General features: G+C 38.8%; 2 protein-coding genes across 5 annotated transcripts; both read left to right on the top strand.

Moving 5' to 3' along the window:
- The first annotated feature begins 1,113 nt into the window (after positions 1 to 1,113).
- Positions 1,114 to 8,859, top strand: LOC108989283. Of its 4 annotated transcripts, none has more exons than XM_018962839.2 (3): positions 1,114 to 1,913; positions 8,151 to 8,291; positions 8,526 to 8,859. In XM_018962839.2, exons 1-3 carry the CDS (start codon positions 1,203 to 1,205, stop codon positions 8,535 to 8,537), a joined length of 864 nt encoding a protein of 287 aa, XP_018818384.1. In that variant the 5' UTR covers positions 1,114 to 1,202; the 3' UTR covers positions 8,538 to 8,859. The 4 variants fall into 4 exon arrangements, with proteins under 4 accessions (XP_018818384.1, XP_018818385.1, XP_035548495.1 ...); XM_035692602.1 differs by having other exon boundaries at positions 1,126 to 1,913; positions 8,151 to 8,240; XM_018962838.2 differs by having other exon boundaries at positions 1,126 to 1,913; positions 8,151 to 8,339.
- Positions 8,860 to 9,874: 1,015 nt separating this feature from the next.
- On the top strand, positions 9,875 to 23,110 carry LOC108989263 (putative RING-H2 finger protein ATL21A). Its single transcript, XM_018962812.2, has 2 exons — positions 9,875 to 10,602; positions 22,645 to 23,110. The coding sequence occupies exons 1-2, from the start codon at positions 9,894 to 9,896 to the stop codon at positions 23,106 to 23,108; spliced, it is 1,173 nt and encodes a 390-aa protein (XP_018818357.1). The 5' UTR covers positions 9,875 to 9,893; the 3' UTR covers positions 23,109 to 23,110.
- Positions 23,111 to 24,483: the final 1,373 nt, after the last annotated feature.

The raw sequence follows: 24,483 nt of genomic DNA, 5'->3' as shown, positions 1-24,483 counted from the left end.
TTGACCCATTGAATTGACCATCTAACATGCACAACGCCTCGAGCATGAATAATTGCTAAGACACGTCACACATCTGATTACCAAAGGATCTAAAACATCTTTAATATTAAGGATAAGTTTGGGAGTGAGATGATAATTTTATATTTTATTTTAAAGTTTAAAATATTATATTTTAATATTATTATTGTTTTGAAATTTAAAAAATGTGTATTGAGATTTGAAAAAGTTAAATTATTTATTATATTTTGTAAGGAGATTTAAAAAAGGTGTAATGATGAGATGAGAATTTTATATTTTGTTTTTATTACCAAACCTGCCCTTAAGAGTTAGTTTGTTTTCATAAATAAGAAGGGAGTAAATGAGGTAAAAATTAAAAATTAATATTTATAAATTTAAATGATAGACATTTTGTAATAAAGTTATTATTTAATGATATTAGAAAAATTTACCGGACAGCTATAATTACGGTGTGCGTGTGTATCAATCAATCTAGAAAGTTATTAATTACGCTACACATTAATGATTTGGGAAACTTTGCTGCCTAGAGTAAGACAGATAAACACATAACGTCCCCTACCAGATTTACCACATTTAAATAAATTTTTTGGACTGTATTAAATGTTGAAAAATTTATTTTTTATATTTATTTATTTTTATTCTTAAATTCCGTTTAAAATCATTTCAATTCAGTCTAATATTTAAATTGAAATTCACAATTTTTTTCAAATCAAATATCTATTTATATACAGAATCTATAATATTTTTTAATTTTTATAAATATATTTAAATTTATTTTAATATTAAAATATATCTTAAATTAATTCTATAAAATTCGTTTTACCATCTTAATATATTATTATTTATAAAAAATTTAATTAATTTAAACTCAACTCAACATCAATGATAGCTAGAATAACTAATAATTTTCGGCATGGATAGATGCCCACGGCAAGTATATTCCTGATCATGTGTCTATGTCGTTATGACCACCAAAAAGAGTAGCAAAGCATATTCGTTGCTGAAAATGGGGCCCTAATGGCACTTTTGTTATAACAACATAAACCAAGGGCTCTTCTCCGCTACAAACTCTCGACGCTTCTTTCGCTCTAAAACACACGCAGCCTCTCGCGCTTTTCGTTTCCTCTTCCTTCACTCTCCCTCTCTCAAATGCTGACTGAACTCAAAGCGCGGAAGCCTCTCTCATGGACTCGGTGGCAATAAAGCCAATTCTTACTTCTTTCAACTTCAACCTCTCGAACCCAAAAACCAAGCCTCTCTACTCCACCAGTTTCTCTTACTTTAGGCTCACACGCTGCAGAAAATTCAGTACTTCCTCTGTCTCTTTTTGTCACAGGAGTGGTTCAAATCCCAAAAACCAGAACTCGGAGTTCAGTAATCAAGCTTTTTCTCCAAATCCCGTCTGGGTTTTGGTCCCAATCTTTCAAAGCATCAAAATATTAGCCTCCTCGCAAACCGAGAAAAGGGCTTCGGGTGTTCAAGCCTACAATGATTCGGAGAAGCTGAAGGATGGATTTGATGGCGTTTATTTGCAAAATGGAGGGATTGGAGTAGCTTTATTGAGTGTAACGTCGAATGCGAAGGTTCGGATTAGTCCGTTCGTAGCCACATTAGCTGCGAACCCGACGTTTGTCTCGGGTTTGTTCGCGTGGCTCATCGCGCAGTCGATGAAGATGTTCTTGAATTTCTTTATCGAGAGGAAATGGGATTTGAGATTACTGTTTGCTTCTGGAGGAATGCCCTCGTCGCACTCAGCTTTGTGCACGGCTTTGACGACTTCGGTGGCGCTCTGTCATGGGGTGGCGGACTCGCTGTTTCCGGTTTGTTTGGGGTTTAGTCTAATTGTTATGTACGACGCAATCGGAGTTAGGCGGCATGCTGGGATGCAAGCCGAGGTAAGATGTGAGTTTTTGCATGTATATTTTGAATTTTTTCGGTACCTCTGAAAAGAATTATAGTTGCAAATGTACAGTGGGGGCTATATGAAGTGTCGTACAAGTTTCTGTAGTGTTGCAGTAATTTGAGCAATGGGGTATGAATTGTTTTATTAGCATTTTTACGTAAAATCATAAATTTTGCGTAATGTTTTGAAAAAGAGTAGATTTATTATAAAAAAAGTTAATTTTTTTATGTAAATTTATATTTTATTTATTTTTTTTAAAATAATTATTTGACAAATTGATTATAAATATATTTTTATATAGACTAGTTTCTTACGTGAATATTTGTACTGAATCACCTTGTAATGAATTACCTTGTAATAAATGTAGAGGATGCTTCGTCTCTTAGGCCATTACTATTATAAGAAGAACCACAACAACATTACTAGGTCACGTGCTTTCTTGATAGGAGGTTTTAGGATTTTGTTCCGCCATCTCAAAATGCTATAATATTTTTGCAACTTTCATAACCAAAGAAGTCCAAACAAAAGGTGCTATATAATAATTAATGGGCAGCTTGAGATTTGTAATTCCCTTCCCTAAAAAATATTCTAATCAACCCAACGTAGGTTAGTCAACTGGAGAAAATCATATATGTTATAGCTAGATTAGGGTTACGGATACAAAGCAAAGAGTGGGCTAGAAGGGCTCTTTACACACTATGAATGAGAGCCAGGTTACAGGCGAGCTCATTCGCGGGAATGATCCATCCATGTTGACTGGTGCAGGCCATCAAGCCAATTCGTGCTTCTAAAGGTTTGCACTATGTGAAACTTTTTTTTTCATAAGAGTAAACTTTAATTAATAGAAACAATAGACATAGTTCATGTACACAGGAAGGATACATAGATTACACCTAGCAACCACTAGGCACTAGAGATGAATACAAGCAAACTATGAAAACTAGCCCCATTACAATCAATGTAAGAAACCCAACAAAATGAAGTGTTGAAGAAGAATCTCTTCAAGTTGTCCAAGGAGCGGTCCCTGTCTTCGAAGCACCTACCATTTCTTTCCATCAAAAGGCACCACATAATACAATGAGGAATCATTTTCCATATAACAACATGTTACCCCAAAGACCTCTCCAACAGTTAAAAAAATATCCACTACCCTTCTAGGCATTACCCATGCCACACTGGTCTGGTTGAAGATATCATCCCACAAAAACCTGGCCACCTCACTATATAACAATAGATGATCCATAGTCATCCCATTTTTTTTTACATAAATAACACCAATCCAAAATGATAATACTGTGTTTCCTCAAGTTGTCAATGGTGAGAGTTTTTCCAATCAATAATTAATGGAGAGGTCTTCCAATCAGTGGTAAGATTCTTGTGTTGAAGAGCAAGGATCACCACTTGAAAATCTCCCTCTAAGTTGAGATTCTGGATGCCTAGATTTTCCCTTGGATTGGCAGCTAGGGGCACTGCTTAGGCCTCCCCTTCTTTTGACTAGCTAGTATATATGAAATCATCACTTGTCCCAAAAGTTTAAGCTGATAGAAAGAGGTAGATTTAATCATTTGTATTTATCTTCACCTATCAAAAAACAAAATTTATCTTAACACTCTCCCTCACTTGCGGGCCAGACTTTCTCTCAATAAGTGGGCCCAACACGTGGAATATTTAATTAAATAGGTGAAGTGCAGTGTCAAGGCTCGAACTCAGGACCTCTACTCTGATACCATGTGAAATCACCACTTGTCCCAAAAGCTTAAGCTGATAGGAAGAGATAGATTTAATTATTTGTGTTATATTCTTAACTGTGTAGACTTTTCTGTCCTAGGTATTGGGTACTTTACTGAATCTCTGTAAATAGCAGAACAGGAGAATGAGTCTCTTATTTCTATGTCAAAAAAGAACTTCTGGGAGTTAATGGTAGGGGGACCAAAGGGATTACTTCTGTTTGATGGTGGATCATTTCCATACTGAATAGTTCTCAGGGCTATTTTTGCCACCTGAGTGGCTTGTATGGGCATCATAACTAGTTGTTGACCTGCACAATGCACTTGAATAATTACATGACTGTCATGCATTAATTGTCAAAAATTTCTTACACAGAGAGTCTAAAGTGTAAAAGCATTCTTATAATCGTGAGGAAGTGGACTTTTTTATTTTTCAACAAACATCAAAATTAACTGGTGAGAAAACAATGGGTCCGAAATAGAAAAATTAAGATTTAAAGAAGCGAAGGGGATAATTAATAATAAAATAGTAGAAGAATTAAATGGTGGCAAAAGGAAAAGTTCTAGGAAAGTAATTACCATAATAAGATGAGAAGTCTTTTCTTTTTCTCTATCTATTGAATAAGTAATCATTTAATAAATGAGAAATGAGGACATGCAATGTGAGTCATTCCTGGCCGACCACTATAGTTGCAATTTAGTCATGAACAATGAACAGGGTCAGAACCAGGATCTTTACTTTTTTTTTGGGGTGGGTATAAAAATAATTTTTGAGGGGGCAGAAGTTAATTTATTGAGTTTTCCATATTAAAATACTTTACAGATATAATTGATGGTTATTTTTTAATTTTGGCCTATAACATGGGTCCGCCCCTGGTCATGAGGTAAAAAAAAAAACATTTCAAAACCTTTCCATGCATTGTCCTTAATGGGGACAATGCTCATGATTTCCTGTCTTTAATTTATCGTTCCTGGAATGTATTTAGGGTCCTTTTGTATACCTCTTGTGTACATGGGTTATGCCTATTTCATTCGTATCAATAAAATTTACCTTTTACTTGTCCCAAAAAAAAAATACATTCACTTCCTTTTCCTTTCCTTTCTTCGCTTCCTTCCTTCCTTTTCTTTAACATAAAATTATTTCTATTCAAACTCTTTTTCACCTATATATAGTTTTGGATGCCTAAGGAGGGCTATCAAAGAAAGGCTACATTACATCATAATCCTCGAAAAAAAAATTTGTGAAAAACATTGCATTGGCATTTTGAAGAAACTAAGGGCATGATCATGTCTATTTACCTTGTTTTCTTTGCTTACAAACTATCAACACTCTCTTCACAACCTAGGAAAAAAGAAATTCATGGCCCTTTCTATTATTCTGTTTTTACTGCTACTGAGGTTTGAATCTCTTTCTTTATATGTTAGTCTGAATGAAATCAGGTATGCTTTCCTCTGTTTGGTCCTTGTATTTTCAAAGAATCTCCTTTTATCCATGAATGATCACATCATACCTAATAGGTTGACTTGCTTCTCATGTAGTGGCCATTTGACTTGTTTCCATCCATCCCAATGTGCTAAACCTAACACCAATTACCTCCAACCATTCTAGAATTGATAGTTCTCTAAAAAGGATACTTAGGGTCTCTGACTTGAGCATAGGCTGCTGTCCACCAACATACACTGAGTCAGATGGCTGAATGATGAAGGGTCATGTGCTAGAAATTCCAGCAAACATACCCTTGGGTTCATGGTGACTTTTAGGGCCCTCTAATCCATGATTTGCATGTGTGCTTTCGAGGGTTTAATGCCATTTTAGGGCCACACCTTTGGTCTGAGCTTAGGGTCTTACGGTGAGCCTTTAAGGTCTCAAAATATTACCAAATGTGTGTGTGTGTGTCATTGGAAGGATGACTCCTTGGGGTTAAAAACTTGGGTATTGAATTCTTAATTAAGCCTTAAAGATAGTCCAAACAGCAACACCTTTTTATGGTCATGGTGCTGCAGAATTCTCTGCAGTGCCAACTCTCTCCCTTAACTACAGGCTTGACATATTATACCAAACCTTTTAGTTCAAATGCATCACTCTCAAATTCTTGTGATCATGCATATATAATTTTTTAACTAGATTACAAGAAACTTTTTTTCTCATTCTTGGATAGCATGTATAAATCTTTTGACATGTATGACAAAATATATCACGTTAGTATCTATATGAAATCATTACTAGAAAACTTTCAGCCGTACACTATGAGAGAAGTTAGGTTACAGAATCTGTCCACCTTGATTTCTCGTGCAAGAATGGAACTCTTGCAGCTTGTTGCAAGGCTTCATGTATTCCACATCATAAGATTAACATAGAATGATTTAGATTCGATCTAGGGAGAAAATTTTATAATCTTGAAAGGAAGCTTAATAAAACTCACCTTAAACTCGACTGAAGGTTCCACAATGATTTGCAGCCTCTAGGGGTTTCTTGTAGGATTCAATTTTGGGCTGTTTGGTGTATCAAATCAATGGGGGAAATTTGATTCAGATTCTGTTAATTGTTATTGAACAATTGTAACCTGTTTTAAATTGGTACTTCAAGAAAAATCTTTGAAAAGGCTTACCTTTGTGTTGCTGCGGCAAGAGTATGATTTCTCTTGAAATTCAGGGTTTGCAGAAACAGTACAACACCTGGACAATTGGGAAAAGTTACAGTCTACAGATATGTTTTTCAAAGGAATTGAAGGGAAAATTGATGAAAACATATGACCTAAAAGGGGGTGGCAGCTAGAGCAGAAGGTGGATATAATTTTTGAGAAGCTAGGGTTTGATTCCTCTCGTGAAAACTCACTTAGGTGGTGCTGGGTGTTTTGTCTTGGCTGGCAGCAGCTTTGTTTCGAGTTTTCTTGCCCGAATGTCCTTTTTGTAGTACTTGAAGTCTTAAGGACAAAGGTGCACGAAAATTGTATATTTGTGCTCCTAGATTGCTACTGCTGATTTAAATTAAAACAATTCCTTAGTTTATTTGGAGAATATGGATATGACTCTTAGGGCACAATTTGTTTTGCGGAATGGATATTCGCATTCCCATTCCTGAAGGAATATGAATAGCCTTTCCTATTCTTATTTTTTTGGCAATAATGCACGGAGGTCTCATTTGAATAGGTGCAAATTTCTTAACAAGCCCAAGCTCCAAAAATTTTTTCCCCAAAGCAATCTATATCTTTAACCTTAAACATAAAAAGTCCTCCAGTCTGGGCATATAGATTCAGTTGGCTTTCAGTATGTTGTACAAAAGATAAGGCAGTGTTCTCCCCTCGAACAATGGGGATCTAACTAAAACCCACAGCTGGAGAAGATATCTGTAGCCACTTTTTTGCCTGCTGCAGTTTCTGTTTATGTCCCCAGAGAGGATATCTTTAGTAACATCATTAGGTACTTGGAGTTCAGCTTCTTGACTAGCCTGGCTTAGAGCTATGGCATTGGAATAGCCATTTGTTATGGTTAGCCATGTTTTACCCAAGTTATCCTCATTTTCATCTACATTGGAATAGGCAAACTTGTCTTTATTCTATCAAGTGAAATGTTTTATGGCGCACTTAAAAATAACCAAAAAACAAAAAAGAAAAGAAAAGAGAAAACAGAGTATGTCTCACAATAATAGCCAAGAAGCTGAACTAGCATGTCTCACAATAATTGTCAAATGAATGGCCTGGCAAAATCTCACTCTGTAGAAGCTTGAGTAAGAGCTTTTTTTTTGTATCGGTGAGATCTTCTCATGTTCTGGGGCCTATATGAATCAATTCTCTACAATTCTGTAATATTCATTTTTTAATGCTTTTGCATTACCATGAGCCACTAAATTGTATGCATCTTGTTAATGAAGTGGGAAATGATTGTTTGTGCTTTCAGTTCATATGGCTTAAAATATAGCTGCTTTTAAGTGCTTAATTTGACTTTTGAGGATCCACTCATTATCTGGAGAGCTCAATGATTTGAGTCAGTTGGCAACCTAATTTATTAAATCCAGTGCAAGTTGGTAAGGGCAATGAGTAGCAGGAGGGAAAATAAATTGTGAAGTTTAGCATGCTCCTCTCATTGCAAGGAGGAAACTTTTGAACTAGCGGATTGACAATGAAGATAATAAGTTTTGGTGGCCACCATCCTTCTGCCCTTCCTCTTGGTTCTTGAAAGTGTCTTGTCAAAGTTGGCTTGATGATGAGAACCTTTAACCTTAAGTGTGTATCGAAGTTGTGGATCTTTCTACTAGTATTCTACTAATGAGATAAGGATCTTTGGGTCAAGCCTTGTCTTGAGGCTTATGCTAATGCATTCTACAGGTTCAAACCCCTTTGCTTAGGCTGGCAGTTCAGTAAGTCAATTTGTTTCTCGAGAGTTATTCTTTCTTTAATATGGCTTTCCTGGACAATGATAATTTTCTTTTTGACTGTCATTTATTGAAACTTGGAATTAGATCTCTTGCTGTTGCATGAATTATTGTGACTGCTGCAATGCAGGTTCTTAATATGATCGTTGAGGACATGTTTCAAGGACATCCTATCAGCAAAAGAAAGCTCAAGGAACTTCTTGGCCACAATCCATCACAGGTTCTTGCTGGAGCTCTGCTTGGCATTGTGGTGGCTTGTATCTGTTGTCAGGTTTCCTTGGTTCCCTAAACTCCGTACTCTGCATGCAATTTTGGTCAGGTTGTGTTGTTAACACCATGCCATGTTTCAATTTCTGTGGTTAATTTTTTGAGATACTCATTCTCAATAATATTTAAGGGAATATCAAAAAACTCAAATGTGAAGATAGACTATTTCTTTTTTCCCGTAAATTAATTTCTTGGTTTCCCGTTTCTTAACTCAAATCTCTGACTCTTCCTGGCTCAGGGTACTACATGAATAGAGGCAAGTTTAAAGAACATAAACATGCACACATTCTAACATGAAGACCCTTTGTAGTCACTATATATGGCATTGAACTTGCTCTTCTCTAATTCGATTTGTGTGTCAATATTGAGACCTTTGGCCACGCTTGCTGTTGCTGCTGCTATTGATGTAGCCACCGCCTGGGTGCTTTTCACAGTGGTGAAAATTATTTGTATACGGGATCTGTGTTAATTATGGCAGTTCCCATCCAAAGTTCCTATGCCATACTATTAATGCCTAATACAATTCCCTTTCTTTTTCTGTTCTTTTGTCTATCAAAATGTTTTGTTGTACATGATCATTATTTTCTGTGAGAGTTTGCTAGCTTTTGCCTTTTTTTTTTTTTTTTCAAGTAAAAGATAGATATTATATATGTGAATGAAATAGATATAGCCCTTGTATACAGGAAGTATACATAAGTACTCTTAAATACATTCTAAAAACGATAAATTAAGGAGAAAGAGGGGAAAGTGACATAAAGTAAAAGAAAAATGACATAAAAGGGAAAGTGACATAAAGCAAGAAGGAGGGGACGTAAAGCAAGGGGCAGTAGATAAAATGAAGGAAATGAGATAACTTCGGGGACCTTTGGTCGAGCTTCTCCTAGGAGACTTCGACTTCCACAGGGGCTTCTTCAACTTGGCAATGGGAGCTCCAGCAACTATGTCTCCACCAGGAATGGATTAACACTTTACAGTCGCACCAGATTACTGTTGGGGGCTCCACACTACACCGATCGAGGCCCAAACAACCTCAGCGGGGTCCGGAATGGATCTTTCTTCCCTTCCGATTTGCTATACCGATTTTAGGTGTTAACACTGGGATTTGTATAACCAAACACAAGATTAGGATTACATTTTATTTTATTTTTTTCCAAGGAGCAAAAGCATCCATTTTTACCAAGTTTTAAAAAAATGTTTCCTCGGGTCTCTCATTTTTACCTATTCATTAGATATTAATAATTATTTTTATCTTGTATATTTTTTTCAATGTTTGTACTCAAAATGAACAAATCTTGACCATTAGTAATTACTTTGCAAAACAAATATAAACTATTTCAATTGTATGCGGTCTCCCGTAGCATCTATACCGGTAACTGAAAGGTTCCTTGCTTTAAAATAATGGCTTTTACCAATATCATTTATTCAAAACGAAGTTAGACAAGTTAATTAATAAAGAACGGTTGCATAAACATTGACTTTAGATTTATTTAGTAATTTATCTTAGTTGGAAAATGAAGCTATAAATATATATATAATATGATGGCTATAATAATATGCTAATTAAGCCTGCATGTCCAGTACCTCTGGATTCAGTCCTTTCAAAATCATGTTTACAGTAGAAGATCACCTCTTTCTCCTCCTCTTCCTCCTACCCATTATACAAGCAGCTAAACAGCCTTGCCTGCTCTCCAACATGTGTGGCAGAAAAACCATCCCTATTCGATTTCCCTTCCAACTACATCATAAAGATCAGTACCAGGAAGGCCAAAACAACTCATGTGGTTATCCTGGTTTCAACTTGAGCTGCAACACTCAGGGTAAAACGGTTCTAAGACTCCCTTATTCTGGAGATTTCTTTGTGCGGATGATTGATTATGAGATGCAGATGATAAAACTTTACGACCCTGATAATTGCCTTCCTCGACGGCTTCTGCAGTTCAATCTTTCCGGCTCCCCTTTTGTTCCTGCATTTTCCCATGAGTACACATTTTTCAGCTGCCCATCTCAGTCCACAAAGCCTGGTTTCATTGCCATGGATTGCCTTAGCAATTCCACAACTTCCTTTTTTGCTACTCCATCCTTGAGTACTCTTGTAAATTTGCCATCTCCGACATGCAAGATCCTTACTACGTTGCAAGTTCCGGTAACGGAGCAAGATCTTTTTTATGATGGATTCTCTGCAGACCTCAATGAAGATCTTCAACTAACATGGAGTTTACCTAATTGTGGAAAATGTGAAGAACAAGGCTTTTTTTGTGGGTTCAAGAGCAATACGAGTCAAGAAACTGGTTGTCTCTCTAGTGCTCTTAAATCAGGTAACTCTTTCTTGTTTCATAACGTTTTGCATCTTTTAAAACGATATATTTGCTTAGATACGATACTAAGAATGTTGGGAATTAATCAAAATTCAAAGGAGAGTGCATGTCAACTTTCGGACTGGGTCATTATAATATAATAATAGGCTGCAATGACGTACTAGTGTGTATATATATATATGTCTATATTAATTGACTTGAATAAGATAATAACAGTACTTAGATATTGCATTATATAGTTGGCTAAGAAGAAAAGATGGCAACTAGCCAGATAGGAGCCGTGGGATAAGGGCAAGAAAAGATCAATTTCTAATATCATATTAAACAATATGGCTGACCCTAAGCTGCATAAATAAATAAAAAACCCGAAACAAAGTACTCTAAGCAATCTAAGTTAGTTGTTGCTTCAGAATCAGATCACAAATTAACCTCATCATTTGCATGCTAACTTGTTTTTGTTCCATCAATTAAGCTACAATGACGTCTCACTAGACATCCTTCTGTACTTTCTTTCTGGTTTGGTACTTCACGCTTTTGTTGGTTTCTAGGCAGTTCTGGTTTTTGCTGTTGGGTCCAGTACAGGTGTAAAGATATTGCAGTAAACTTGCCACTACCTCCCTGCCCTATTGCTTCTTGTTAGTGATTTTTAAGCAATCCAGTGGGTGATATATCTCTTTTTGAGAATCTAAGATAAACTACAACGAAAAAAGTTGATTTATTTTATAGATAAAGGTAGCTGTTTCAAATACATTTATCATGGCAAGTTAATAGTTACAAGAATACTACACACACTTAGAGGAATAAATATATTTAAATAACAAGATGAATGTATATAGTTCGCTAATAATTGTAGGAGTTCTGTACTTGTACAAGTTGATGTCTAAACACATCACTTCTTGTGAGATTCATTGTAGTTCTAAAAAAAAAAGCAAGAACACTACTATTTTTATGTTAGCTAGTTTAATGACATTGATGTGTTGGATGTCTCAAATAAGTAAGCTTCTAATTGCGGATGTGTTTCATTGCCAACTGATTGCAACCATTAAGTTGCAACAAGGAAAAAAAGTTGGCCCGGTATGCCTGGTATACCTCTGATACCAAAGTTAGAGATAGGGGTAGAGTGCTGCTGATAAGGACAATTTATTCTTTTCCCAAGTCTTGGAGTCTTGATCACCAGATTCCCAAATCTTGGATATGATTGTAGAATGAACGGATTGGCATATCGAGAATAAATATCTCAAATATCTCATCATTTCCTTAGGGGTAAATATCTTCTATTAGTTTTAGTTACCATAATAATTCTGTTAGGGGCGGTATGATCCCGTGATAACGAATATACGGTGTACCCTCAAGCTTCTAACCTATTGGGCCCATGAGACAGGCCTCTTACTCTATACCATTGGGCTCGTCCAATAGAGATTAAAATGACTCTCCAGTTATCCCATAAATTCTTGCCACGTCGGTGTGGTGGGAATTTAAAGATTACGAATGGTTCTTGCCTGTCGCGTCATTCATTGCGATTGTTCATTCGTGGTGCTTTCGTGCCAGAGGGGATTGCGACATCCTTGTATCTGCTCTTAGTCACATCACCAGATCGTGGGACTTACACGCGGTGATTGTGCTATAAGACTGCTCGTATTCTTCCTGGAGCATTTCAAGCGTCACACCCTTGGTTATAGGTAGCCCCCCTCATCTTTCCAGTTACCTCTTTCACTCTCGCATATTCCTCTTCTTTATTGCCTGTGCTTTTTGTCGAAACCCATTTTCTTTTCTCTAGGATCCCTTGTTTGTCTCCATGGCTCATCAAAGTTCTTCTCACCCTTCTTCTAGCCGATCTCCTCCCCCTAGAGTCCTCCTTTGCTCAGAGTGTTTCCTATTATGAGGGCTACGAGTGGTTGTCGAGCCTAACTAAGGCTGATCTTCAAAAGCTGAGGGATTCATATAGAATCCCGAACTCTGTGATTCTTGAGGTTCCCCCTTAGGGGGTCGTTGACAAAGAGGGTTTTGCTGAAAAGGTGACCCTCATGGTCTATTCCTTTTCTCATGGGTTACAACTTATTTTCTATTGTCCGGTGCGTGACATTGTCAATTATTTGAAGCCAGTAGTGGCCCAACTTCACTCTAATGCCTGGAGAACCCTCATGTGCTAATGTGTTGCATGAAGGATGGTTTTGGAACCCGTCGGAGAATGGTATCCCGACTTGACCGCCAGTGAGTTCTTGGGTACCCACACAATCAAGACTTTGAAAGGTAATATTTCCATTTTTGCTCCTGCCCTCGATATCACCTTGCTCGATTCGAAAGTCGTCACTTGAATTCCAGGTTTCTGGGCAAGGATGGGAATTCCCTAGTAGAGAGGCTGATAAGGAAGAATTCCTAGTTTGCGCCATTTGGGGAAAAGTTCCCGATGACAAAACCATAGTTGTTACCCTCTCTCAATGGAAACAAGCTCGTGTGGATAGAGTCTACTCCTGGGTCGAGCACAACCATGAATCTGTTTGAACAGAGGCCATGCTAACAAAGGCCCAAATCGACAAGTTCTTGGTGATGCTTGACTACTCTCGCATTAGTGGTCGCCCTTGCCGAAGGAGCCTAAGGATTCTCAAGGCAAGAATAGGCTTTTCACGACCCCACTGGAGAAGGAAGGGAAACGTCCCGTCGTGAGCCTGAAGGGGCGCCTAAGTCTCGGTCCCATGAGTCTCTTGTCCAAAAGGGTTCCCTAGACTCTGATGGTTTGGGCGATTTGATGGGGCAGACCCTCTCGGATATGGCCACTACCTTCGACTTTGAGTTCCATTTGTGAGGACTCGACTCCCTTTAATCGCCTGACTTTGCTTTATCGTCTACCCCGCCAATCGGTCGGGAGTTGGTCGATGAAAATGATGCGGACATAGACTTTGCTTTTACTTGTAGCCTCCTGGATTCTGCTGCCTGCCACCTTGATACGACCTCGATTAGAGGAGTTAAGACCAGAGTCCTGACTAATGAGCCTCAAGTCTATCTTGGCTCTCAACGGGAGGCATGGGAAGGGGAGCCTACTCCAGGCTCCCTTCCCTCAACTATATCTGGTGGTAAAACCCCAGTGCTTCCCCACAACTCGGAGTTGAGCGGGGGTGGGGTTTCGATTCCCTCCTCGCACTTTAATGCCTCTTTGGGGGGAGAGGAGGGACCTTCTTCATCCCTATTACTGAGGGGCTCTCATCCTTCCCTGCTCGGGCGGATGGCGGCGTGATGGATTCCCCTCGTGCCGAGGGGCAGGTTGGGGTGTAGTTGCCGCCCATTGACTTTACCACAGTAGGTTCATCTTTGCTTCATCTCTGCCTCGAGGCAAGGGTGGGGGCCCACGAGGGCAATCCCAGTCTTACCTTATGGAGTCTTTTCGTGTCCTGGGGCCTCTTCCTTGAGGTAAGGAGGACACTGGTCCTTCTCGGGCCCCAACGTGGTAGGGCCCACGTAGAGAGAGGACTTCGTTCTTGCCATGGCATCCTAGCTAAAAGGTTTCCTTTCCTTAGTAAGTTGTTTGTCAAGTTTGGCCCTTGTTTTTCTTTTTGGGCTCAGATCCTTACATGTATGTGGTTTTGGTATGACGTGGACCAGTTGGAGGCCTGGATCGTTAATGAGATGTCCAACCTGGAAGATGAAGTCAAGGCTAAGCACATGTTCACCTTCTAGGTGCAAAAGGAGGCTGCGTGCCTAGAGACCGAGAAGGCTAAACTGGAGGTAGTCCTCGACCAAGCCGACGGATACATTTAGTTGCTAGAGGTTGACCTGGCTGGTTTACGTGAAGATGGAGTTGTGCTCAACGAAGAGCTTGATTGGGCGAGGAGGGAAGCTGCTTCCACTCATTTCAAGCTAAGGGTGCTCCAGGACGAGCGAGCTTCGAAGCAGAAACAATTGTCTTGCCTCGAAAGGGAGTTGAAGGAGGCGAGGAAGCGCTGCAATGAGCTAATCGAGGTCGTGACCAATGTTGTTGAGGCGTGTCGACGCCTAACGCTCGACCTGGATCAAAATAGGGGAGAGTTGGAGGAGTTGTCGAGCTGGCATGTGGAGATGAAGAGAAACCACAGCGTGATGTACAAGAGGTAGAGTGAACTAAAGGACTTTATGCTTCAACTTGATAGGAGGGTTAAAGCTCGTGATAAGCTCCAACTCCTCCCACTTGAACTAGGCACCTTCTTTTTTTATTGCAATCATTTTTGTTTGTAGTTTTTTTCTTTGCTGTGCTAGCCACCTTTGTATGGACTAATGCTTTAAGTAAATGGACACGTTTTCTTATGTTAATTAATTGTGATAAGCCTTTAGTCGTTTTGTTTTGTACGTTGTGTGTTTCAGTTGACCGACATTTCTAACATGTTTTTGGGCATTGGTATGACAAAGATTGCACAGTTTGAGGACTTGCATGCCCTTTTGTTGACCCATAGCGAGCCTGAGGACTTAACATTAGTGGTCAAGGGACACACAGTCTGAGGACTCGTGCCCTATTGTTCATCCACAACGAGTCTGAAGACTCGACATTAGTGGTCGAGGGTCACGCAGCCTAAGGACTTGTACGACCTATTGTTCATCCACAGTGAGTCTGAGGACTCGACATTAGTGGTCAAGGGTCGTGCAGTCTGAGGACTTGTATGCCTTATTGTTCATCCACAGCAAGTCTGAGAACTCGGCATTAGTGGTCGAGGGTTGCATAGTCTAAGGACTTAAGTGCCCTATTGTTCATCCATACCAAGTCTGAAAACTTGCACACCTTATTGTTCCTCCACAGCGAGTCTGAGGACTTGATATTAGTGGGCGACAAGCTTTAGGCGAAGAGACGTGCAAGAGGAAATAGTAAACTTTATTCATTGTTCTTCATTGTCAAGGATAATACTTCTTTACATGCTCAGCATTCCATGGGTGCGACTGTTCCTTTCCTTGAGCGTCTCTTAAGCGATACAAGCAGGGTCATTGGTTGGCGATCATGACTTCTGGTCCATCCCAATGGGGACCAAGTTTCACTTCTTCTTGTGTGGTTATTCCAGTTTCTCTTAAGAGCAAGTTGCCTACCTTGAAGGTCTTGGGGTTGACTTTCCAAGCCGAGGTGTTCCTCAAATGCCCTGTCAATCTACTCTCGATCGAAATGTTGGATGCAATAACTTGATAATCCCATCTCTACCAGAGCCACAACCTCACTTACGTATGCTAAAGAAAATGGGGTTTCCCCTATCGGGGTTTTGATAGTGGTTCTATATGCCCATAGGACGCTTGGGTGTTCTTCCACCCAATCTCCTTTCCTATCTATAAGCATATTCTTTAGCATCCCAAGTAGGGATTTGTTAGTCGCTTCTACTTACCCATTGGCCTGGAGATGTCCTGGGGAGGAGTATTTGAAACGAATTCCCAGCTTTGTACACCATTTCCGGTAATGGTCCGAGTTGAATTGCCATCCATTGTTTGAGATGATGCCATGGGGGATCCCAAATCTGCATACAACAGTTTTCCGTAGGAACTTGGTGATGTTTCTTGTTGTGATCATTGCCAGGGGTTCTGGTTCTGCCCATTTGGTGAAGTAGTCTATGATGACGACCCCGAATCTTACCCCTCATTTCCTTGATGGGAAGGGCCCTATCAGGTACATGGCGTGGGGAACAATCGCTAGTTATATGTAGAGCGTGTCTCCTTACTCGGGTTGGATAAGCACTACTTCAGTGCTTGGAATGCCCTATCATAGTCGTCATTCCAAGGGTGTACTTTGCATAGGACTCTAAAAAAGGGTAAGCATTTGTTTGTGGACCTAGACACGAATATGTTCAATGCTGCCACTCTGCCAGTTATTCTCTGGGTTTCTCCATGATTGCCTTCATCTTCTTTGTGTTGGCTTCTATTCCCCTTTCAGATACTTTGAAGCCCAAAAATTTTCCTGAATCGATGCTAAAAGTTCATTTTACTAAGTTCAGTTTTATTTTGTACTGGTGTAGCATGGTGAAGGCTTCCTTCAAATCTTCCAAGTGTTGGGACGGTTCTTTGCTTTTAACTAATAAGTTGTCAATGTAAACTTCCTTATTTTGCACAATCTATTTCTAGAACATTCGATACACAAGCCTCTAGTATGTTACCCCTACGTTTTTCAAGCCGAAAGGTATGATTTGGTAGCAATACAGTCCTTGGTCTGTTACAAACGAGGGCTTCTCCTCGTTTGCCTGGTTCATCTGGATCTGATTGTATCTTGAGTAGGCGCCCATAAAGCTCAGCATTCGGTTCATTCGGAATGAGGTCTTCTTCTCGTCTTATGAACGGTTATTTCGATTTGTGGCAATGGGAAATTGTCCTTTAGGCACGCCTTGTTGAGGTTGGTGAAGTCTACGCACATTCTCCATTTTCCAATGGACGTTTTTACTAGCACAACATTGGATAACCACTTGAGGTGGTGGGCCTCCTTGATGAACTCTACGACGAGTAATCACTTGACTTATTCGCTATGGCTGCATATTTTTCCGTACTAAATGACCTCTTATTTTGGCAGACTTTCTGAATGGTAGGGTTAACACAAAGGCGATGCTCGATGATCTCGTTGTCTATCCCTAGCATGTCCTCATGGCTCCATGCAAACATGTCTCTATGTTCAATCAGCAATTGTTTCAATGACTTTCTTACCTCAAGCCGAAGTTTGGTCTCAACCCATGTTGTGGTTTCTAGTCGTTTAAGGTGAAGTATTACTAGCTCTAATGACTCATTGGTTTCTACTTGCTGCAAATTTTCCTCGTTCCTCACTTCAATGCTCTGATCGAGAGGGACCGGTGGTGGGGGTGGGACTTTGTCTTGACCCTAGTTGTCTGTGGTACAAATGTTTGCTCCTCCCGACCTAAATTGTTGCATGTAACACTCTCACGCTAGAGTTTACTCGCCTCGAACTTCTCATATTCCTGTCTCTGTTGGAAATTTCATTTTTAAATGGTCAGTAGAGCTGACTGTTCTAAGGTTGTTCAAGAATAGGCACCCTAATATGGCGTTGTAGGATGAGGGGACCTTGACTACCAGGAAGTCGGTCATAGTGATGGTAGTTTGGAATCCCTTTTCGACTGTGACCTATAGAGTTATTGTACCCATGGGATGTACCACATCTCCAGAGAATCCCTTCAGTGGTGTGGGCAACGATTGTAGTTTGCTGGGATCAATGCCCATCTTGATGAAAGCGTCCCAAACGAGGATATCGACTGTGCATCCATTGTCGATCAAGATCTTCCTGGTCGTGTAGTTGGCGTCCAACATTGTTACCACCAATGCATCGTCATGTGGGTACAAGACTCCATCACAATTACCTTCCCTAAAAGAGATGTTCTCTGTGCTCCTTCACCTTGGTTGTTTGGGAGGTCTATATGTTGCGTATACTTCCTCGTATCTTGCTCTGTGGGCATGCACTTTTCTACTATATGCAAAAGTTCCTCCCCCGACAAATGCTCTTGCTATAGTACGTATTTTGCCTAGGGGTGCCTCGTTGAGGTTCGAATTCTGACGAGGGGCATCCTCGTTGAGGTACGTAACTTGCTGATCTTCGCCTCCTCGAACTTTTGCTTTGTCGATAATCCTAATCTTTTGTTCTTCACCTAGGCTTCTGTTTTTCAGGCTTCATGTGTTTCACGCCAAGTGCTCCAATCTGCCTCTTCCCCATAACTCCTCAACTCACCTCTTTAGTGTAAAGCAATCCTTCTTCCAGTGGGTGTCATTTTGGTGGTAGGTACAGAAGCATCATCCTTTCTTCGCTCTGTCGCCTTCTGTTTGATCTGTCAAACTGTCTTCTGACTATACATTCAAGTTGTTGTGAATGGTCCTTGGGATGTGTCCCCTCGGTGGCACTCATTTTTCTCGCCTTTTATCATTATCGCTTCGACTAGTCTTCTCGGAGATTCTTCGACTACTTGACCTTTGAAGGTTCGTATCTTCTTCTTTCATCTCCGCTTTCCATGGTGCGATTAAGGCTTGTATTGTCTTTAGCATTGACGAAATCATCAGCCTTATCTATGAATTCTCTAAATGACGACGGAATCCATCATGCAAGCTCTGCCATAAATGGACTTCGAGATCATACCATTCCTAGAAGGGTTGCCAATGTAATTTTCTCATCTTGGTTGTCGATAGTTAATTGCTCTTTATTGATTTGGGTGACGTATGTTTTCAGGCTTTCTCCTTTCTATTTGATGGTCAAGAGGTATGCTACGGGTCATTTTCACTTCCTTTTGACCATGAATTGCATTTGGAATCGTTTGGCCAATTCCTCAAAGCTATCAATCGACCCCGATCGTAGCGCCTTGAACCAACTTCTTGCCACACCTTTCAACGTTAATGAGAAAGCCCGACAAGCCCCCTTTCCAGAGAACCCGTGAAGGCTCATGTGTGCTTTGAAGTTTTCTAAGTGGTCCACCAAATCTCATGATCCATCATACAACTCTATATATGGGACCTTGAATTTTGGTGGGAACGACACGTCCATCACCTCCAAGCTATAGGGTAAGTCGGTGCGGTTAAGCAACTGATCGACTAAGGATGATCCTCATATCTTCCTGGTATCTTATGCCAGACAAAGTTTAGATTAATTCTAGTAGCTAATTCCAATTGATGATCAACACAAAAAAGACAAGAGATTCACCCAAAACATAGAAAACAACTCTGAGAATTATTGATGAAAAGTAAAATATGAAATTATTTTATCAAACCCACAAGCCAGACTTAAATGGCTACAAAATTCAAAATTATGATGATTTTTCCAAAAATCAAAAAATTTAAATTATTGTATAAAAATTAAATACATAAATAAAAAAGAATCCTACAAGAGATTTTGCCAAAATTGAAATCAGAATTACTTCCAAATTTTGAAAGCAAATATTTACTAACAATATAAGAATGAGCGTAAATATATGATTTGGGGGAAGATAACTGATATTAGTCTGAAGTGATTTGGGGGAAAATAACCGATACCTTATATCAATTTGGGTTTGCACCATTCTCACCGGGTTGATGGAATTCGCCCTCGAATTCTAAACTTTCTTGCCTTGATCTTTCAGATGTCCAATTAGACCAATTTTTCTTTCCTTTTGTTGTATCATCCCGATAATTATAAAAAATTAAAATTGATTTGATCGACTCCAAATAAAATAATATTGAACATCTTATACTTCAAATAAAATAATATTGAAGATCTTATACTCGAAAATTCTCATTTCATCTCATCTCATTCCCAAACATAATTCAAATACAAAATTTTTAAACTAATCATTACAACTTTCCCAAACTTTCAAACAGAAAATAAAAAATAATTCAATTTTTTTAAATCCATAAACAAAAATAATATTATAAAACTATATTTAACAATTTTTTAACTTTATAATATTCTTTATTCAACTTTTTATATTTCCTTTCCCAAAACCCAAAAAAAATTCAACTCAAAGTATCTCACTACTATTCACAAATTATTTTATTACTATTCATAAAATTCTCATCTCATCTCACTCTCCAAAAGAGCCAAGTTTCTTTCTCATGTCTCAAATCCAAAAAAAATATATATATTTTGCATAGGAGAATTTGAAAAAACAATCATCAACTTCAAGAAAATCAACATACTTAATTGTCTCAAAAGTTAATTCATGATCTTCAAACTTCAAAACTTCAAACCATTTTCTTTTCCCAAACTTTCTATGTTTTCAACAAAAATAGTTACATAATCCACTAGGTTATCTTCATTCATTAAGATAAGTATCGTAAAACTCTTATTCCTCAGAGTAGTAAGCCCTCTCAATCTCATGCAATAAGTCAACGAAACCTTCAGCTTGAAGAGTATTGTGAAATTTTGGTAAATCAACTCTGAAAATAAAGTCCCCATGATGCTCCTCCATACCATAGTGCTCCCAAAATAGAACACGATTCTGATACGGGTTCTCAAAACTAGAATTAGAATCGTGATTTTCCATCTCACGACCACTAATATCTTGCGCCACTAGATGTCGGGTTAACTCTGTTGCCTGTTTTTACAAATCCTCAATCATCACATCCTGAACGCTACGATCACAATGCGAGACTTCCTCGTTCTGAACCTGCCCACGACTAACAGAAATACTAACCAAGGAAACTGATGAGATATAATCCCATGAAATATGCTTAAGCTCTGATGACAACTGACGCTGGACAAAATTAAGATTAAGTCTGGCGGCTAGTTCCAATAGATGATCAACACAAAGAAGAAGAGATTCGCCCAAATTGAAATTTGGCCAAAATCAAAATCACTTCCAAAACTTGAAACCAAATATTTACTAACAAGACAAGAATAATCATAAATATAAGACTTGGGGAAAAATAATAAAATTATCTTGAAGTGATTTGGGGGAAAATAACTGATACCCCATATCAATTTGGGTTTGCACCACCATCTCCTCACATTTTTCAACAAGGCTGCGCAATTCATCATGCATATTCTTTTTCTCCGCTTCCTTAACATTTGTTCTGCTTGCAGTATATGCTTCTCCTTCTAGTTGTTCACTATGGTCTTGCTCCATGCCCTCATTGTAGGCTTGGTTTTTTCATTTTAGGCTCTCGTTCTCTTGCTGGAGGGCCTCCATCATTTCGCTCATCTTCTTTAATTGTTCTTCCATTTCTATAAGCTGCACCTCCATATTTGCAAAAATAGTATCTTGGTCACGGGTTGTTTGGGAGCACATCGTAGTAGACATGTGAAAACCACGTGGTCGCCCACGGAAGGTGCCGCTATTGCGGTTGTGTTTCACTGCCAATCGATTGCGACCGTTAACCTGCAACAAGGAAAAAAAGGTGGCCTAATGTGCCTGGTACACTTCAGATACCTAAGTTAGAGATATAGGTGTATACTTGACAATAGAGGTTTGGATATCTTACTTCGAGTTGCTGGCATTGGTCCTTTATATAGGGGTGGAGTGTTGCTAATAAGGACAATTTATTCTTTCCCCAAATCTCGAGATCTTGAGTGCTTGATTCTCGAGATATGATTGTAGAATAAACAAGTTGACATATCGATGATAAATATCTCGAATATCTTGTCGTTTTCATAAGAGTAAATATCTTCTATCAATGTTAATTACCATAATAATTATATTGGGGCGATATGATCCTGTGGTAACAAATATACATTGTAACCATAAGCTTCTAACCTGTTGGGCGGCTTGGGCCTATTACATGGGCCTCTTACTCTTTACCATTCGCCCGTCTAATAGAGATTAAAATGACTCTCTACTTTTAAATACATTTTTTTTATAAGAGTAGTGCTACATCTCCTAAGAGATATAGCCTGAAAGTCCACCGAACATGCAAAAAATGTTTGTTTATTTTTTATTTCTTTTATTTTATATATTTTTTTAATCATCATAAATATTTATAAAAGAAATAAAAAATTTATAATATCATTAAAAAATATTTATTTAATTATTAAGTAAAAAAAAAATTCAAGACACATCTTCAAAATACATTTTCGAGACATTTAATATTTTTATTTTTATAAATTCAGTCACAGGAGAGAGAGGCAGGGAGGGAGGGAGGGAGCGTAAAAAAACAATAATAGCCCAAATAGAATATCTATGTGGAGATTTGCACGTGCTTAATTCTCATAATTAGACTATTTAATTTGGTGCACTTGAATGATGCTCTAGCTAGGGACATGGGGCCTATGCATTGATGCGCGCTGTGTACGAGTTGACATTTCGGTGCCATCTCAACATATTTCTAGCATTGCTGATATGGCATGCCACGTGAGTGTTGGCTAATCAATAGTCAATATTAGATCATTGATTGATAATATCATATCATGATAATGCCACGTTTTTACTTTGTGGAGGTCTCTTGAGCTAATTGAATTCTATATGTTCTAATTGAAAATATTTGTCTAAGCAAAAGCTAGAATCATCCCGGTGGCATCAAAGCTCGGTGGCACGTGACTGTCTTTTTTTTTTTTTATATATATGTGCAAATATATCAAGCATAATTTCTCTATTTATAGTCGATCTAAACGTCAGGACATGCATTAATCAATGCATGGGTTTCAAATTCCAGGCGGATTACCCAATGATCTCCGAGTATTCAGGATAATCTGCTTCTCCATCGCTTTACCAGTCATGACATGCATTATTGGGGTTGCATGTTTCGCATGTTTCACGGACCGTGGCAGACGCAATACTACTACTACTGCAGGGCGCAGCAACAGCTCGCAAGGCGTCGTAGCAGTAGTGTCAGCACAGCCCACCATTGTAGTGATGGGTCTCGACGAATCGACCATTCAATCCTACGAAAAGCTAGTCCTCGGGGAGAGCCGGCGACTCCCCGGTCCCAATGACGGCACTTGCTCGATTTGCTTGTCGGAGTACTGCAACAAAGATATACTTCGATGCATACCGGATTGCAAACACTGCTTTCATGCTGATTGCATCGACGAGTGGCTCCGAATGAATAGTACATGTCCAGTCTGCCGAAAGTCGCCATCCCCTGCACATGATCATGCTACTTCAAATAATGTTTGATGTATTGAAACTAGCATTTTTGTGTGTTGTAATATTCTTCCAATATTTCGTCTCTTCGTGTTTCTGTACTCTTGATATATATATATATATATATATATTATATCCTTAATTACATGCTCATTCACACATTATACGACAACAGATCAAGCATTTTAGTTAATTTTTCGAACAGGAAATGAAGAGTTAGGGATGATTGTCAAGGACACGATCAAGTCTTTCCTAAATATAAATGAGGGGCGCTTTGGACCAGCCCAGTTGCTGTTGGAGGAAAAACAGCCCCACCAACGGGCTGGCTACACGTAAGCTTATGGAGGTTATTGAGGTGCAGCTGATTAGTTCCCTTCCCCTTCTCCTTCCACGTTCCAGCCCTTCCCCTTCCACTACACCCAAGCTTGTCGTCGCAATAAAATAAAAAATAAGCCTTCTGATGCAAAATCCATGGGCAAGAAAATGACCCTGAAGGTGAGTAGCCTAGATAGGGTAGGAAAACTCAAACTTCTAGATTTTCCCACCAAGAAGTGAACCAAACGCCACCACCCAATCTTTTAGCTTCATCAATAAAATCAAAAGACTCATCCAGCTCAAAAAAGGTTCAGAACAATGATAAGTATCAATAACTTCAACAAGAGCTTTTTCTCGCAACAGTGTCTAAGAACTGCACCACGAAAGCTGCAGAGTCTAATAATGGTGATACTATTTTTGTGAAATATCAAATATTTTTGCCAATGAAGTGGGGGATGATGTTTGGCGCTGTCGAGAGGCAGTTGCACCCGTTCTCTGCCGTCGAATTTAGGTTGGGATGGAGTGGGTGCCATCGCGTTTGGGTTGGGATGGAGTGGGGTGCCCGCTGGGTTCGAATAGGAAGAGAGGAATGCCGTTTGGGTGCCGTCGCGTTTCTAAGCAGCTGATGCGTTGCATTCTAATTGGGGGCTGATTTTCTAAGATGGGCTGATCCCCAGATTTTCTCAATATAAGTACCATCTCTCCTACGAAACCAAGTAAACTTCGAACCCAAGAAAAGCGAATCATAGAGAGAATTGCCATCAATGAAATCGGACTTTGCAGACTCAAGAAGTACTAAGTGCAGGTTTGAGACTTCAAACAAAATATAAAATTTTTATCTCATCTTATCTCATCATTACACATTTTTTAAATTTTTATACAAAATATAATAAACAATTCAACTTTTTAAAATCCCAATACATATTTTTCAAATTCCAAAACAATAATAATATTAAAATTTAATATTTTAAATTTTAAAATAAAATATAAAATTCTCATCTCACCCCCAAATCTATCCTAAAAATACCTTCTATCTTCGTTAGAAAAAACTTGGCTTTTTACTGCTTTGGTGAAAGAGACGATAGGCTCTAAA

This window comes from Juglans regia, chromosome 7, assembly GCF_001411555.2.
Source record: "Juglans regia cultivar Chandler chromosome 7, Walnut 2.0, whole genome shotgun sequence".
Lineage (NCBI taxonomy): Eukaryota > Viridiplantae > Streptophyta > Magnoliopsida > Fagales > Juglandaceae > Juglans > Juglans regia.
This window is presented reverse-complemented; position numbering and strand designations above follow the sequence as displayed.

Coding starts and splice junctions, on each gene's coding strand:
- LOC108989283 (XM_018962838.2), top strand. CDS start 1,203: ATGGACTCGGTGGCAATAAAGCCAATTCTTACTTCTTTCAACTTCAAC. Junction 1,914..8,150: donor ATGCTGGGATGCAAGCCGAG/GTAAGATGTGAG, acceptor GCTGCAATGCAG/GTTCTTAATATGATCGTTGA.
- LOC108989263 (XM_018962812.2), top strand. CDS start 9,894: ATGTTTACAGTAGAAGATCACCTCTTTCTCCTCCTCTTCCTCCTACCC. Junction 10,603..22,644: donor CTCTAGTGCTCTTAAATCAG/GTAACTCTTTCT, acceptor TTCAAATTCCAG/GCGGATTACCCAATGATCTC.